The sequence below is a fragment of the Thermobia domestica genome, chromosome 5 (assembly GCF_964235325.1).
Source record: "Thermobia domestica chromosome 5, izTheDome1.hap1.1, whole genome shotgun sequence".
NCBI classification, from domain to species: Eukaryota; Metazoa; Arthropoda; class Insecta; order Zygentoma; family Lepismatidae; genus Thermobia; species Thermobia domestica.
In genome coordinates this window covers 303,910,688-303,929,870 of record NC_137458.1, presented here as the reverse complement: position 1 = coordinate 303,929,870, position 19,183 = coordinate 303,910,688, and the positions used below count along the sequence as shown (strand labels likewise).

Genomic DNA, 19,183 nt, shown 5'->3' with positions numbered 1-19,183 from the left:
AATTAATCTATCACAGTTATTTTTGTCTTATTCATAATAAACCACTTCACGCATATGTTCAAGTTAAGACAAACAGTTTCAAAATTAATAAAAATTATTTCCAAAACACTTTAAAGGGCTGCAAAAAAAAAGTACATACACCATCCATGTTAATTTAGCAATAACTTGCAAATAAACTAACCTCAGTGTCGTACAAAGAAACACTAAGAACTTCGTAGCATTTGAATGTAAGAAATTCCTACTTCACCTATTAACAAAACCTCGAAGTTCATCTTTGTGAATCGAAGTTATACTTTGGTAACTGCGCTTTCATGGTTTAAAGCAGTTTTGAGTGTAGTGTAGTTTTGTATTGTGTAGTTTTGAGATAAGACGTCTTCGAAATTGTGACCAAGTTGGACAATGTGATCTCTGATCGATTGACTAAGCAGTGTATTAGTAACAAAATTCCCTTGCACTGAGATTATTTTCGGATGTGCTGGAAAGGTCTGGTCAGAGAGAAACATAATCTTTGACCGTCACACTCCTAATCGCCTCCAAAGCAGACTTGGATCCGCCTCTGATTGAGATGGTAGCTAAGGATAACTTTCTCTAATGTCTAACCTGTCATTTTTTTTTTTTTAGCATGGTTTTGGTAATTTAAAAAATCCAGTATTTTTGCTATATTTTGAAAACTTTATTTACTAGAAATATATCTAATGTTTAAAACGCGGGCGGTAAGGGAGCGATTAAAGTTTAAAGTGGAGTGAGTGACAATAGAAGATTCCTTATAACTCCAGTGAAATTCAGAAAAAAAAACTGAAATACGTATTTAAAAAAAGAAAATATAGAAAATACATTTTCAGGGTAACTTTTACAGGCATTATGTTGTTATAAATTTAATGCTACTTCTGAAACTGATTAGAGTAAATAAATATATATTTGAATAACAAAACCACTTGCATAACTTTTTCGAAGTATCAAGTTTGAGGAGAACGAATTTTGTCTTCCACTGTTATCTCATTGCTCAAAGATACCGTTGATGAACAATTGGCCGGAAATCACGCTGCCGCTTCTTAGACCTACATCAATTCATGAAGAAGATGATAAGTGCCAATGTTAGGTACGTAAGTTCAGTATTTAAAAAACAAAACAAAAAAGCTCTTGCAACCGTACATAACATATTTTAATACTTAGATTTGAAATAAAAATACAGCTGGTTAAGACGATTGCGTTTGTCCTTGAATTTCATATATGGATAACAATACAGGGCTTTTCAGATAAAGGAGGGGTAGGGGCAGATTTTAGTAAACAAGACCATACATCTGATATATTTGAACTAGAGGCATCTTGTGCTTACGGGCTAAACTCAGTCCTCTGAAGTCAATCGACAAATGATTATGTATTACAGACACAAAAATAACACTAGGCTACCAAGTTTCAAAATTATATTGTGTGTGAAAACAGTTAGAAGAATTAATTCTTTGTCACCCGAGTCCTAGAGTATGAAAGAAATTCGGAGGGAGTTCAAGGGGAATTTCTGTACTCATAAATAAAAGTTGTGAATTTATTATATGTTGAAGCAATGATACTTACGCTTATATTACCCTTACGCTTATGTTTTATAAATACTTTCGTTCCACATTTATCCAGGCTGGATTTTGATAATTCTAAAAGATGCACTGTAATCAGATTTTACAAGTCAATCCCGAAAGGCAAGCTACCCAATCCCATAGTCCTTTGAAAAAATGAAGGAAAAATTTCTTCTTCACCTCCTTCCCCCCCCCCCAAAAAAAAAAGGTTTATATTCATCGAAAAAATGAAATGAAATTTCTATAGTTTAACGTCCCATGCTTATGCTCTTTATGCTAGAGGAGACAGATGATTAATGAAAGTGAAAGATTGTAAATTTAATTTTTAAGGTCTCACTGGGATTTCAACCCAGAACCAAATGTGCTAGCCAATAGACCAACGGAGAGGACTTCCACAGTTCTCGAGTGGAACCGTATCGGAATTCTTCCTTGGATAAAACTCGAGAAGATAATTTGTTTGTCAACCGATAAACATAACCGCGAGCTTTAACTTTATTTAAATTTATAGTTACAAGATATTGCGCAAGTCTCTAAGCTATTAACCCTTAATTAATCTTTTAGTCATTGACATCTCATTCCTGCGTTTTACATACTGCTCCTGTTTTATAGTGATATCGAATAAAACGTATTAAATTTTTTATACAATCTGCTTAATACGTGGTAGAAACTCATTTATGTGCTATGTTGTTCTTAAATTGTTAATTTACATGCATATGTAATTATCCACAATACATCTGCATTACGGCAGGAATGGTGAACTATTCCTGCATTGAATAACAACTATATAACTTATGGCGTTCTTGATTAAGCGCAAACAGATTAGGCTACTTATCACATGTAAACTGCAATTTTTAAAAATCGTTGGATACACTGCAGAGTGACGCTCTCCGCTCCCCTGTCCCACCGCGCTTACCAAGAAACTGATGTAATCACAACAGCAGCGCCCTCCACCAAAAACCGCACTAGTATCCTCGTCTGGTTAGGTTTATTGTTTTAAACAGAGAATACATAATTTTATTAATAATTTTACATGTGTATCCTCATTCTTGGTCTAATGGTCAGAACTCGTGTTTTTTTTAGTACAAGGTCGTGGATTCGATAGACCTTTTTTAGAGTCTAGTTTTTGTGTCAAGTTACTTCTTACATGTACTTTGAGGATTTTTGGCAGATAACACTTTGTAATTGTTTTCAAGAGAGTGGTTTAGCAAACTAAGGGGTATCCAAAAGAAACCAAACTTCTTTTTCTTTTAACTTATTTATTCACACTTTAAGCACAAACCTTCGATCCCCTTCAAAGTACACTGTACTTGTACTAATACACTTACCTAATCTTTTATTCCATTTTCCCAAACATTGTTTAAATTCATCTTTCATGGTGCTTGACAGTACCTCAGTCGTTTTTTTCTATTTCTTTGTGTTCTGTTAACTCGTGGAGACTTCATCCATCTTAGTCTCGTGGATGTACCATAGTTTTACAAATTATTATTATTATTATTATTATTATTATTATTATTATTATTATTATTATTATTATTATTATTATTATTATTAATTATTATTATTATTATTGAGAATTTTTAATTTTTAATATCCTTTTACAGGTCAAGTATTTCAGAACAGCGAACTGTTGCAGAACCCTGTAGTTGGAGTAGTGATTGGCGTCTTAGGTACAGTGCTTGTACAGAGCTCTTCCACTTCTACTTCAATCATAGTCAGCATGGTTGCTGCTGGGTGTAAGTATTATCTACTAATTTCATCTTAACTTTTCTTGTATTGCTGTCTCACTGTCAGCTTCGAGCTGATTTTGTCCTACCAGTACTGCTTACACTTTCCTTACGTAGTGTGCTGGTTTGTAAGGGCTCTCAGAGCGTAGTTATGAACCTACAGAATGCTTTCAGTAAGCACGCCCTTGTTCAAGACATTCTTATGAGATGCCATTAACTACAGCAAAAGGATTGTGTCTTCCTTGTCTTCTCTGTGCCTGGTCATATCGGCATTCGAGGAAACGAACGTGCTGACACAGCTGCAAAGCATGCCAGTTGGCTGGGGTTACATTGGAGGTCTTCCTCGCTCCGATTTCTCTAGCTATTTTCATACATTGATGCGCTCTCATTGGCAAGCAGACTGGGACCAGGCAACTGAGAAGTGCTCCTGACGCGTTTCTGTATCGGCCACTCTTATCTGACGCATAGTTATTTGTTGTGTGGTTTGAATCTTCCGTGTTGTGAGGAATGTATTGCCCCACTGAGTATTCGGCACATTCTTGTCCAATGTCCTGAATACTCAAATCTCAGAGCGCGTCAGAAACTGCTACTTATACTTGACCGTGCATTGGGTAATGTAATTGATATTGTTGAGGGTGTACTTGCTTTTGTGTACGCTTGTAACATTGCTCACGTTCTGAGTTGTTTAGTCGTTTGTTTATTCTTGTTGCATTTTTATCTTTTATTCTGATATTTTAATTGTTTCTTACTATTTATTATTATTGTTATATATTTTCTCTAATGCTAATATTCTTTACTATTTCTTGTTATTGTTATATTATTTTTTTGGGGGGGGTTATATCTATTTTGCAGCAATTTTTTCTTATATTTTAATATATTCGTTTTTAAATTTTATTTACTACAGTCCATACTTTTGAGCAGTTGTGTTTATCGTGACGTGGACAAATATCCTTGTTGCTGACGTCCCCATTAAAATTCAATCAATCAATCAGTAATAATAATAATAATAATAATAATAATAATAATAATAATAATAATAATAATAATAATAATAATAATGTTTAAATGTTTATTAGGGACAAACAGCTACAGCCACAAAGTGCCCCCAAGAAGGATTATACAAATATAGGGCGCTTACATTTAAACATAACATAAAAATGAAACATGCAAAAAAAAAAAAAACATGCAATGAGTATTACAGATGAACATACAATGAAAATCATAATGAAAAAGCAAATAAGCAGAATTATTATCTCAAGTACATCTCAAACAAAGTACACCCAGTCATGAGACTAAAATAATAACATATTGATATGAGTATACAATAGGAAAAAAGTATATAACATATTAAAAAGGAACATACGTATAGTCAAAGTTACAAATGAAAATACATGAAAATCATAAAAGAATATAAGCGTAATTTTAAAATCAATTGACACCTTAATTAAAGTACACTCATTCAAAAGACAGAAATGAAAAATAATAAAATAAATTTACCAAAGAATACAAAATAAGCTTATGGCATGTAAAACTCATAACCAAGACATACAAAAGAAGTGTAGTATCCAAAAAAGGAAGCAAGGATAAAAGAGAAAAAGATGATAGGAAAAGAGAAAGAAAGTTAAAAGAGAGAACAAGAAAAACAACCTAAAAAACTAAAAAAAAAAAAAAAAGAATTCTCAAATGGCACCTTACAAGTTAAAGAGAAAAAAATTTATATATCCTTTAGAATTTTAATTAATTGTGAACGGATTTTAACAAAATTACAATAGTAATAATAATAATAATAATAATAGTTTATGACTTTATTATCAATAGATATAAACTCGTATACGTGTATTATAAAAATAAGACCTTTTATAGAATTACTTTCTTTGCAGTTCTAACAGTAGAATCGGCGATACCTATTGTCATGGGGGCCAATGTAGGGACGTCAGTGACAAACACAATAGTTTCCATGACTCAAGTTGCTGACAGAGAGGAGTTTCGAAAAGCTTTTTCTGGAGCCACTGTCCATGATATGTTCAACTGGTTAACCGTTATTGTACTACTTATAGTAGAAGAAACAACAGGTAAAAATAAGTGTCTTTTATGAGTCCAATTGGACTGAAGACAAAAGTACTACAATAAAGAAATATGTATTATCAAATGTGTTAGTTTTAGCACTGAATACCACTCATTGTAGTTTTGACACTACTTCTTTAAAATAAAAGACAAATTCTGACCAAAGCATATATACTAATTAATAAATAATATTGGTACAGTTTCGGCAAAGTATCGTTACTTTCATCAGACACATTATAAAATATAATTTCTAAGACTACAGCTTATGTATCTCAGAAAATGAGAAGTGTATTGAATAGTAAATACCCAATTAAAAAATTTAAGATTCTCAAAAGTGAAAGTTTTATTATTAAACGTTGCAAATATGTAATCAATTAAAAATTGTTCTAAATAAAAGGACGGATCTTATTGGTTCTTAGATATGACCTCCTCTTATTTTCTGAGATATATAAGGGATCTTGGAGATTGTATTTTATAATGTGTCTCATGAAGACAAAGATACTTTGCCAAAACCAATGATATTATTTATTTCATTTTATTTTCATCCATAAGTCATACATGAAGCTCGAAGGAAGACAAGCGCATGAATCGGACACGCCAATAAAGTGATATGCTTTGATCAGAATTTCCCTTTCAGATTTAGCACTATCCCAATGCTGAACTGTAACATTTTTGGCAAACACATATATATATTTTTAAGATTGTAGTGCTTTGTCCACAGTTTATCGTATCTTTTAATAACAACACTATCCATGGCTTTAGATTCGATATTATAACAAAAGAAATACTAACCAAAGCTTAAAAACACACTGTATTTTAAAACTATGATGTATCTGTATTTTCATTTATGTTCTATAGTGTGTGTATAGTATCTGATAAAGGATAATGGTCAATATCCGAAACTTAACGCATCATAGTTCTAAAATACAGTGTGTTTTTAAGCTTTGGTCAATATTTCTTTTGCCACAGTTTATTAATAGTCACAAAGCTGATGAGGTTTCTTGATTTTACGTAGAAAATCAATGCACACATTACACATACTTTCGTCCGTGACAATTGGCGTAGTTTTTGTATGACTGAAGATTTTTCGATAGCGTTCTTGCTGTTTTCTACTATTTGTTGGGAAACTAAAGAAGGATATTGAAATAAGACAAATAAAATTTCTCCCTCCTGAAATAAATAATAAAAAACTGTTTCTATTGGAGCTGAACAACCAGCGCAGACGCTTTTGAGCACGTTATCTTGATTCAGAGGCACAGAATTTTCGATATTCACTAAACATTGTGAAACTATTTTCAGAACTATTTGAATTAAGATATGAAGATCACTGGACTAGAAAGTAAGCAATAATGATATCGGGGGCCGATGGTATGACTACACATTAATCAATTGAATATACACTAATTTGCAAATCTTATTCATTTAAGTAAATAATTTATATTCAAGGATTTATACAATAATCCCGTGTTAATTGCTTCTTGAGTATCTCCTCAGAATTTCCCAAGCATCGGAGATCCTTTCGCCAGTCTTAATTTTTTTCTTTGTATGTCCCTTATATTAAATAAACATCGGATTTTTTTTCGGTTGTTTGTAAGAAACTATTCCAGGCTAATGAATCTTATCTTTCTACTATCTCTAGTACGAACTTAATGGCCAAACTACTTACGGTGCATTATTTTAATTGTAATGATTTCTGCATTTTAAACCTTCTAAATATTTTATTAAAAAGCAAGGGAGTGGTACATAACGCAGCAGTTTTGTAGTGTCCGTCACTGCGTCGTATCATTTCAACTCTCTACCATTACAACTAATGAAGAATTACATTTAATTTCTGGTTTCTTTTTTTACATTGTATATGTGGTTAGTTATCATCAGCATTGTTTCTATCTTTCTACACAGTTTTTCATTACTTCTCAATTTAATGAATGGTCCTGTATTTCAACTGTAGTAAGTGTTCTAACCAGCAAGTAGTTCCTTTTTTCTGTGGTTGCAATAGTTCAATTCAAAAGAACAGTTAGATCATCATCATAGGTATTCTGCCATTTTTGACAAGTCACTTGCTGCAACTGAGAATCTTGCATGCTCCATGGTCTTCCACTAATCTCTCCTCCTTCACGTACGATTTCTGTCTTGATATCATCCATTAATTTTAGTCTTCTTTGTCCCCTCCCTCTCTTTCCTGCCACCATATCCTCTAGCACGTCCCTCATGATACAGTTTCCTCTTAGGCAATGTCCCAACCAGTTTCTCTTTCTTTTCTTAATAATATTTAAAATTGTTCTTCTCTCCCCTACAATTTCAAACACCCTCCCATTCGCTTTCCGCTCGACCAAGTTAATTCTCACTATTCTTTTCCACACCCACATTTGGAAAGCTCCCAGTAGTTTCCATCATTTTTGCGTAATGTCCTGTTTGTCACCCATACAGCACAATACTTCACATGAAGCATTTTATGAGTCTTTTTCTCAACTCTTTATTAAAGATCCCATAAAGTAACAATTTCTTCCTCCCAAAGACTTCTTTCGCCATTCCTATCTTGGCTTTTATTTCACGTTCACACTTCATATCATTACTAATAATACTACCCAGATATCGGAAACCAGTCACCTGTTCTATTTTCTTCCCTCTTACTTGTATATTTGACACCGACCCCTTCGTTCCAATCATTATGGCTTTTGTCCTTTTAACATTTATTTTCATTACATATTCTTCACAGCCCTTCCTGAAGTTCTCTAACGTCTTATTAATTTTCTCTTCCGATTCTGCAACAGCGCCATATCATCTGGAACAATTAGAAATGGACCAAACATAAAATAAAATTTTACAAGAGCACAAGGTGGTGGAAAAACAAGAACTTGTGCACAAATTCGTTTCATTTTGAAAATTGTACTGTTTTGTTTGAGAATTTGAATTTTTGAAATACAGATCGATTTTATTAGAACTCAACACTTCTTGATAGTTTCCACGTGACTTGAATAGTTAGCAATCAGGTCTTTGTTGGAGATTTGAATTTGGTCATCAGTATAGACGAAACTTTTTCGCAACAATTTTGATATTTTGTAGCATTAATTGTCACAATTTTTGCATTTATGTCGCATTTATTTTTTTTAAATGTAGCACACGTTTTTTTAAATTATGGTACTTGTAAACAGCATATTTTTGGTAGTAACGTGTAAATCTAATATAAAAATGAGGATATACTTTGATTAGGTGCACATTCTAGCTAATGTATTCACTGAAATATAGAAATTAATGCAAAATTTTAAACACTTCCTCTAACCTCATCCTTAGTTCAAGAATAACATGCAGCAAGAAATTACCAATTCTTGTTTTAAGTTTGTTCTCCTGTGAGTAACAATCATATTATACTTGAAAAAGAATCTCTCGGTATCAACCCTCGAGACTGGCTACCATATTGAACGTAACGGGCTGACAGCAAATGGCTTGTGGTTAACTTTTAAACTATTTAACGACGATACAGTGTCAACTTCCTTAAACAATGTCAAATCTCAGAAAGTGACATCACACGCCATGCAAGCTTACGGATTTTATGGAGTACTTAATTTAGCGTCGTGCAGGTTTTCGGTAAAATGAAATGATTTTTAAGTTAAATAATTGGAAATGCGCTTTTAAGTTATTATTACCAGCAATTTAACAAGAATTTCACTTTTTCGTTTTCATTCGTATTTATGGAAAGTAATGCCGAATTTCTCAAAATTTCGCGATAATATAAACGTGATTTCTGGCTCTGAAACGAAAAGTTTTGAAGCTTCCTAAAACATATACACATTTCTTGAACGTTTCGCACATATTGCATTAGCGAAAAAGTTTCGTCTCTAGTCACCAGTAAAACTGATCTCAAAACTTTCAGAATTTTTGGTGCTTAAAAAGGACGCAAAACTGAAAAAAAAAAGTAATTAACGAACATATTTTTGACACATACCTGAATCAAGTAAACAATATGTATTAGTGAATCGAGGATATATATATATATATATAATATGACTGTTTTTTTTTTTTTTTTTTTTTTACTTCATAACTCTTGATTCACCCGACCGATCTCGATCAAATTTTCAACATAGATAAGATTCGAGCCTGGGATGATTTATGTAATTTCACTTTGACGGTACAACGTGGGTGGAGAGGAGAGACATATTTAAAAATGATCGAAAATGACTTATATTAGTGTCGAATTTATAGTCTTCGGGGGTCTCTGAGACGAAAAGCGATACTTCCGATGCTTTTAAGTCCAAAATCAGCCCTTTTTGTTCAAAATGAAACTATTTTCGTGCAAAAAACGAGTATTCTGCTAGTATACGTATATATAATTTAAAATAAGCTGGGACCATCCTTGGGAGGAAACTGAAGAATTCAGAAGGTAAAAAAAAAAAAAAATAATAATAATTTTAAAAAGCTAAAATTTTAAATACCTTTACAATCTTAGTTGTGCTTATTTCGTCTACTATACTTCTAAATTCCCGGAAGTGTCTTTCTTTTTCTTTTTTAATTTGTAAATTTATTATTTCGTTCAATTTGGAAGGTGACCAAGAATAATACATTAAATAAAAGTGAGTTTTACGCGTTAATTTCGTGTTGTGCTTCAGTATACTTTGTAAAGCGGAAATATTTTTAAATGGTTTGAAATGTCAGAGAAAACGAGCATAGTTATTGACATCTTAATTAAAATAAGATAAGAGCCTTAGAAATTTGTGTTCCGATAATTAATAGCTAAGTTATTTAGCGAATTTTGTAATCTTGCTGCTTTGTTGTAGGTTATTTGTATTACGTTACGAAGGCCATAATGGATTCAGGTGAATGGTCTACTGATTCAAGTGGGAACATTGAAATACTGGGAGCTATAACAGAAGATTTTTTAAATCTCATTGTTCAGGTAAGAATAGAAGAATTTAATTTATTTTGTAATTAATTATTAATGAAGTAATTCTTTGAGAAATATTTATTGCAAATAAATAAAATCTCAATATATCGAATTGAAGCTATTATTTTGAAAATTTTTGTGTTTTAAATGGGCGCGCCTACGGCAAATTTATAACAAAAAAGAAGCTTTTTGAAATTTCGCATGACTTAACTTTATTCGATCTATACTTTTTTTTTTTTTTTTTATTCTTAAAAGCAAAGAATGCGTTGTTTCTGCTTATGCTACGGAAAGGGAAAGAGGTGCAATATATAATTCCTTAAGTTTATGCTTACGCGAAGAGAAAAAAGTGCAAAATATACTTCCTTGTGTTTGTGCTTACGCCATAAAAAGAGAAAGAGGTGCAATATATACTTCTTGTGCTTATGTTTACGCTATACAAAGAGAAAGAGGTGCAATATATACTTCCTTGTGCCTATGTTTACTCTATAAAAAGAGGAAGAGGTGAAATATATACTTCCTTGTGCCTATATTTACTCTATAAAAAGAGGAAGAGGTGAAATATGTACTTTGTGTTTGTGCTGACGCTGTAAAAAGAGAAAGAGGTGCAATATATACTTCTTGTGCTTATGTTTACGCTATAAAAAGAGAAAGAGGTGCAATATATACTTCCTTATGCCTATGTTTACTCTATAAAAAGAGAAAGAGGTGCAATATATACTTCTTGTGTTTGTGCTTACGCTATAAAGAGAGAAAGAGGTGCAAAATACACTTCCTTGTTGTCATTATCGAGTATGCAGATTGGAGACACTCACTACACGGTTGATTGCTCAATATCGCTCACTTTTCTACATTTCTATGTTGCACCATTATTGACACCACGCATTAAATCGAAAGCAAGTCAGAAGCAGTAACAGTTCTCATTGGATGTGGTTCTAATTTTATTAGTTTGAGCTCGCAGCTACTCAAGTTAATTAAATACAGGTTTAGGCATCTTCCATTAATTTGAGCTATGTCTGAAATAAAAGAGTGAATCTTAACTTTTGTGATACAAGTGTATATGTATCTCCGGGCCCGGATCTAAATTTTGTTTCAAGAGGCTAGATGTTAATGTATCACTTTGACCACTGTGGCCAAACTTTATCTAATACAATAAATTTGGAGCCCAATGATTATACTGTTCATTAGATTATATTTATATATCCTAATAGAACATAATATTATAGATAGTCGTCGAGATGAAGTGCTCCTGGCGCGTCTGCGTATCGGATACTCTCATCTGACGCATGGTTATTTGCTGCGTAGTTTGGACCGTCCGTATTATGAGAAGTGTATTGTCCCCCTGAGTATTCAGCACATTTTTGTTAAATGTCCCGAATACTCAGATCTCATGGAACGTCACAGACTGACCTGTACATTTATCCGTGCATTGGGGGATGATGTTAGTATTGTTCGCCCAGTACTTCAATTTATTCATGTTTTTCGGGTTGCTCACGTTCTCTGAATTTTTTTCAGTTTGTTTTATCCTTTTAATGTTGCTACTCTTTTATCTTTTTTCTACCATTTTATTGCTTTTTTAAATATTTGTTGTTTTATTATATATTTTATTCGATATATTTTTCTTTTATCTTCAATTTTTGCTTTTCTCTTTTAATTTAGCAGCGCTTCGTTTCTTTTGATATATTCATTTTAGCTTTTTCTTGCCTTTTAGTATTGCAATCCGTGTTCGAGTAGCCGTATCAATTGTGAAGGGGACACATAACCACGATGCTCATGTCCCCATTACCCCCTTTAATCAATCGATAATGTTGTAGAATGTGTTCCTTAAGTAATGTTCAATATCATTTAATTTTTGGAGTTTATTACAATTTATATGAAGGTTATTAAAACTCAAGAATGCGAAGCATAGACGTGAGCTCAAGCTCTAGGTTAAGCTAGTTAAATATTATTTGTTCATAATAATCTAAACATTATTTAACTTCTCAGTTTCACTACCTGTTTATCTTTTCACATATCATGTTTTCAATCAGTGGTTAATTCTTTAATGTTGTGCCCGGCGGGAGCTCATGCGGTTCGGATTCCATGTTAATCAGTAGGTCCAAGTCTCATATAGCCTCGCTGCTGAAAGAGACTCTAAACTAGAAATCAATCAATAAATCTTTAATATTGTGGAAAAACACCTTCAACAGTACTGCTTCTATTACACCTCCAATGATTTAGTTCAATTTCTTCTTTTATCATTTATTTATTTACGGATTAAACTATCAATTACTCTTGATTTTTTTTTGTCTTTTATCAGATTGACAGCAAAGTGTTGGAAGGATGGTCTTTGAATGACCCAGCCTATAATAATGCCTCGTTACTTCGTGTGTGGTGTCCAGAGGAAACTACGGACAATAGAACTATCATTCATAAGGAAAAGTGTAAGTGTTAGTTCTAATGGCTGCTTCAAATATTCATTTACTTATTTAAAGAAAGGAATCATTCATTTTAATAGGCGAGAAATAATTTCTGAGAACCCATCTCCAACTCGATACTCTGTGCGGTCCGTAATCTGTTTCTTCTATTTTCAGTAATTATATCTATCAGAAATATGGAGAACCCAAGAAACCTGGCGCTGTAAGACGAATGGTTGTAAGGAAAGAAGAACACCATTATATTACTGAAGACATATGCTATACGTACTTAATTAAATAAAGAAATGTTACCAATTGTATACTCCGATTTCCCGTACGATAATTGTTTCGACGGTTAAAACTGAGTTACCATGACCCCATATATTTCAACTTTTTTGGATTTAAAATGTAGATTTCGATTAACTTTGTCCAATGGCACCACTTTTGATTTCTGGAACCGACAGCTCAAGGTCAAATTAGGGGTAAAAAAAATTTAAAAAGTGGGACCACCTGGGCAATGCGGACCAGTAACCAACTGAGACGAAATGGGTGTCATTCGATTCGTATTCAGACGTGTACATGAATAACTGATATGCCATTTTCCCGAAAATTCAATTTTGATCCGGAAAATTAAGGAAAATCCAAGATCCAAATTTCAGATTCCAACTTAGCTTTTCTACTATACAACCACCATTGTGGTTATAGAACAACATATTTCTCATAGATCAACTTTAAAAAAAAGTGTACATCATTTTTATAAAACTCACAAAAATAGCTACAAAATGTTTTCGACCTATTTAAGATGATGTTTTAGGAACATTGAGAATGATGTAAATATATAATATGGCGGAAGTTGAAGTGTAGTGTTGTTGAAGTGCTAATAGAGTTTGGTGAAGTCTTGTGATTATTTAATAATCTAACTGTTCAAATATTCTTTTCACAGTTAACCCTGGAGTACAAACCTTATTTTGTGCCTATGTGGTTACAAACCATTCGTAAATTTTACGACTTAATTTTAGTTTTATTATTATTATTTCTGTCTATATTATTATTATTTAAATCTGAAAATGGGCTTGTTTACAGAATTATATCGTCAATAATATCCAATGCCTTTGGAATACTTTATTGAACAAGTACATGTAAAAAGTTATGTATATAACTTGCCAGTTTTATACTTGAATTACAAGTATGACGTCATGAAGAAATATTTACATTTTTGGGGGTAAATTGTTTTATAGATATTACAATAATAGATAACTAAAGTAAAAGGACCAGGGCAACTAAAAACGTAGCATTTTTGCATGTAAACTTCGAAAAAAGTAATTAGGTGCAAACTTGAAAGTTGTCTTTCCAATTTTTTTTTTTTTTCATTTTCCCCCATTACACACCACGCAAATTTCTATTATAAAGTCTGAGTCGGCGTTCGAGTTGTCTGTATCTTCTACGATATCTTTTTCCAGTTTGTCTTCTTCCTCATCACTTCTTTCTACGAATATTTTCATCAGCAGTATCACTAGTCTTTATCAGAAGATATCCAATAACCTTCTTATTTGGTTATTTTCACGTTCTTCCTCACTTCACTCATAGTGTCTCCACCAACGAAGACAAGAAATAGTTACAATACTATAACATAACTGTTTGCACTGTTTATAGTCTAAAAACCACTCATTTAATGTTAAAAACAAGAAACTAGATGTGTCAAAATAAAAATAAATAAATAAATAAACGTGGTTACAAACCTTTCGTAAAAATTACGACTAGACCTTCAAAATATGCATGATACAACTGACAGATATGGCTCTCAAACCAAAATTGGCCTCTTCCGTAAGAGCTAGGAAGGTATTAGGGAGGAGGGCGGCCACGCATGCGCAGTTTGGTGAATTCAACTATTTTGGACATGCTGTCTCGTAAAATTACGAATGTTTTGTAATCCAGGGTTAAAGTGCAAAGAAATCTATAAAAGCAGTAGGCTCGTTCGTTCGCATAGTTTTAAGGCTACATAAGTGTAAACTGAAAGTGTACAGGAAGTTGACTGATTAATAAGCGCCACAAACGTAATATAAATTCTAGATTTTTTTTTCTATAAATTTCTAAGTGTAACATAGAACTATTATTTCGTAGTGTAGCATAACGATGACATTAAGGTGTTGCCGAAATTATCATATGAGAAATAAGAGGCACAATTCATGAGTAAATTTTTCTATTTGACTAAGAATATAGATTTCGAAGCCAATAGTCAAGAAAATATATCACACTTAGTTTCATGACTGCTGGTATGCTACTGACACTTCTCAATACCTATAGACCACAGAGACCCTTCTGTTCTTGGCTCTACTGCTTCTGGTTGGTGTAATATCATACATCAATCAGCTAAAAATAATACTTATAAAATAGAACAAATGTTCTCCCTTATCACTTAGTGTTCTCATTAGGTATTAAAGAAATTATTATAATTGTGTTACTAGCACTGCTCCTGTTTCTTCAAGAGATTTTATTGAACTTTGATATTCGAAAACTCACTTCTTTAGCTATGTAAACTGGAAAATTAAAATTGGGCAATCTACTTCTTCTCAAGCCTGTAGGTAGAAGGTGGCCAGAGGGACTTACATCCTCTCCGACTATCTTCAGAATCTCTGAAATTTTCAGTTGTTCGTCGATATATGTGTATGAATATAAGTTGAGCTCGATTCAGCTTCCCCCTCCAATGGCCTAGACCTCTTCTGTCTGTATGCTAGCTACAAACCTATTTCTCTAGACAAATATCACTATTCACTAATTTTATTTTATGCTATAGCATTGCTTGATTAAATAAACGAATCCAGTTTATCAGTATCAAATTCTAGGTCATCTAATAACTTCGAAATTATATAATATACTTAATGAATATTTGAAAATTCACACACACACACACACGTACACACAATTATATATATATATAGCGTGTTTCAAAACAACATCGAGAACGTTTGGCAGATGATTCCTGACACCAAGATAAGATAAAAAGTATAAACCAACCTGGGTACACAAATGCTTCCTTTTCGAGTTAGGCTGCCGAAAACATAAAAAAAATGAAGTTTAAAAGGCCATAGCTCCAATACTATGGGACCTACCGTAGTCGGGTCAAGCTTCACTTAGGAACTAGTATGTGCCCTATCCAAATATCCATGTTTCAGAATTCTGCGGTACTTCCGCAACAATTTTTATAGAGGTAGTTGGTGACTCGTACTTCAAATTATATGCCCGTAGCCAAACTTCCTCTATAAAAATTGTTGCGTGAGTACCTTAGGATTCTGAAACCTTTATTTTTGGATAGCGCACATCCAAATCCGGACTATTTCCTAAGTGAAGTCTTGACCCGACTACGGTAGGTTTCATAGTTTTGGAGCTATGCATCTTTTAAGTTTATTTTTTATGCTTTCGACAGCAGGAACTCAGAAAGGAAGCATTTCCGGACCCATGTTGGTTTATACGTTGTCTTATCTTGGTATCAGGAATCCCCTCCCAAACGGTGTTGTTGTTGTTTTGAAACACCCTGTCTATATATATAATATTATACACTGTCCATTTTTTGGAAAGAAGTTTTAGACCTATTATAATAATAACCAGAGTAAGTACTAGTTTACGCTAAGTACAAGTATTAAAAAATCATATAATTCGCTCATTTTCATATCTTACGAGATCGGTTAAATGCAAAATTATTTGCCAGATAATTGAAATAGAGTTAGATTTAAGTGCGTTAACCAAGATATGGTATGACATGTGTAGTAGCGCTTTGTAAATGAAAGAAAGATTTATGAAATTATGTAAAAAGTTGTATCTTTACTATTATGAAAAATATATACGTAAATGGTGTAAAAATTGAGACTTCGGGCCATTTTTTAAAGATTATTTTTAAAATCAACTTTTGTTCACTTCTGTTACAGGTGCTTCCCTATTTTCATTGTTGGACTTGGGAGACACAGCGTCAGGTGCAATACTTTTGGTCTGTTCCCTAATATTGTTGTGTGGTTGTTTATTGCTGCTGGTGAAATTGCTCAATTCAATGTTGCAAGGTAAATATAATCTGATTCATTATCGCATTTCTTTTACCGTTGACAAATATGGCAGTGCAATTAATTAATAAATTGTTATTCTAACAACCAAGAAGTCTCTAGATTACCAATGTCGTAATATGATACTTAATAAAATACACTGTGTTTCAAAAAGAGTGATTTTGGACGGTAATAATTATGGAACATGAGACATGCCGGCAGAGAAGTGAGTGTTGTTTAAATGGGCGTGGCCTGCAGTTTCAGAAAATCGCCGTTAGATGTCAGTCAATGCGTCTTTACAGTTTGCAGTCAGTCAAAAGTAAGATGGCGTCCGCTCAACAGAAGGCGTTTTGTGTGCTACAGTTTGCAAAGACTAAGTCAGTAATTTCGGTCCAGCATGTTTTTCGTCGTCATTTTGGCATTGATCCGCCTGCACCCAAAAGCATTCGTCGTTGGTATCGCCAATTTGAAGAGACAGGATGTTTGTGAAAAGGTAAGAGACCAGGTCAGACTCGCACTTCCGATGAAGTGGTGGTGGTGCTGCTGGTGGACACATAGAGCATTTCTAATAGCATGGCTAAAAATTGAAGATTTTGTGATTTGTGGGAGGATTTTGCAAATTATCCCATTTTTATAGTGTGCTTTTATCAATACATATGGACTTTTAAAATGAGGTCATTCTTTTTGAAACACCCTGTACAGTACGTAGAGTAACTAATGGACGTAGTATAGAGTTTCTTTTCGTTGAGCTTGCTTGCCTAGGATTCAAAACGAAGTAAGATTTGGACTCCACTTAAAATAGTAGGTCTTGCTTATATAGCCTTGCTGCTCGAAAGAACATTAGGATCTAATCAATCGCAATTCGGTATCAAAATATCTATTCTTATTTCCAACATTTCGACACATTGACTGATCACAAACATAATAAGAAATAAATATCTTGAACTAGTAAGTTCTCCTATTGAAGAAAAACTTCGTTCATGATTTCTTTCTTTCCTTTGTTTGTTTGTTTTTCTTATTTTCAAATCTATTATAAATACACAATGCATTTACTAAACGTTTAAACGTCCTTCGTTGATTTTAGCAAATCTTTATTGTAAATATAGGCTGCATTAGCCCAAAATATAATAGAGTACTGTATATCAATATTGCATGGTAGGTTACAGTTGCCTGTCTTGAGCTACTTTTTCATAGGCTATCGTATAGTTTATCATATTGTTTTAGAAAGGAAAGTTCTATAGTGGAATTTCCTTATAAATGTAACTTTCGCGTATGTAAAAGGTATTGTGGATCTGAAAGTGGATCTGAAAGAAACTTTTATGAAATTGTGTGGAAGAAACTTTTAAGATAAAAAAAAAACTAATCTAAGATATTACTTTCACAGGAAAAATGGCGCCGATAATCAAGAACACGATCAATGCAGATATTCCACATGCTAAGTGGTTAACAGGATATATTTCTTTGCTGGTGGGTGCCATCATCACTTTTTTGGTTCAATCTAGCTCTGTATTCACTTCAGCCCTGACGCCTCTGGTGGGGATCGGAGTAATCTCCATTGAACGTATGTATCCCCTTACACTTGGATCTAACATCGGAACAACCACAACTAGCCTCCTGGCTGCTCTGGCGGTGGATGGTGAAAGCCTGAAACCTTCCATACAGATCGCTCTGTGCCACTTGTTTTTTAATGTTACAGGAATATTGTTGTTTTATCCATTACCTTTTATGAGAATACCAGTTGTACTAGCAAAGAAACTTGGAGATATAACTGCTAGATATCGCTGGTTTGCTTTGATGTATCTTATTTTCATGTTCTTTCTTCTACCGGGATTTGTCCTTGGTATCTCCATTGCTGGGGACGTGTACTTGCTAGGAATTGGTATTCCTATTTTAATTATTATTGTTTTAATTGTAATTGTTAACATACTTCAACAAAAGCAACCTAAGTTTCTACCTCATTTTCTGCGTAGTTGGGATTGGCTTCCAGAATGGATGCATAGCTTAGATCCTCTTGATAGGGTCTTTGCTAAAATTGCATGTTCTTGCTGTCGTTGCTGTAAACAGTCATCTGGTAGCACTGATATAGAAAGTAATGATGGATTTGATAATCCAGCCTTTTCTTTATCAAATACATGAGAGTTCCTTCACATCAATAGCAGGCATAATTATTCTTTGTCATTTCCGCCATGCTCTCATTTGTATGTTTTTGGTATAGTCGCCTGAAAAAATGCAAATCCACCTCATATACGGAATTAATAGAACAATTTGATTACAGTTTTTGGTTAATTATAGAAAATTACATTCTTTCTACCTCTACCTATATTGAAATTACTCCACTGGTTCTGACATTATTGTCAAAAAAAGTGATGTAGGAAAGAACTTCTGCTACAAATGTACCAAAGAAATGCATGTCCTCGTATGTGAGACAAAACAGTTTATTTTGATATGTTGATGATCTCTGAGTTTTATTATTTTTAAAATTATAGGAAATTAATCCATGAACAAAATGCTTAATTCAGGCGAA

General features: G+C 33.1%; 1 protein-coding gene across 1 annotated transcript in view; it reads left to right on the top strand.

The window, feature by feature from the left end:
• LOC145686757 (sodium-dependent phosphate transport protein 2B-like) overlaps nt 1–18,973 on the top strand; it is a 44,193-nt gene extending 25,220 nt beyond the window's left edge. The window contains exons 4-9 of the mRNA XM_081760396.1: nt 3,170–3,301; nt 5,173–5,364; nt 10,129–10,247; nt 12,532–12,655; nt 16,552–16,680; nt 18,044–18,973. Of these exons, the coding sequence (XP_081616522.1) occupies nt 3,170–3,301; nt 5,173–5,364; nt 10,129–10,247; nt 12,532–12,655; nt 16,552–16,680; nt 18,044–18,795 (1,448 nt within the window). The 3' untranslated portion in view covers nt 18,796–18,973. The remainder of the gene's footprint in view (nt 1–3,169; nt 3,302–5,172; nt 5,365–10,128; nt 10,248–12,531; nt 12,656–16,551; nt 16,681–18,043) is intronic.
• Nucleotides 18,974–19,183: the final 210 nt, after the last annotated feature.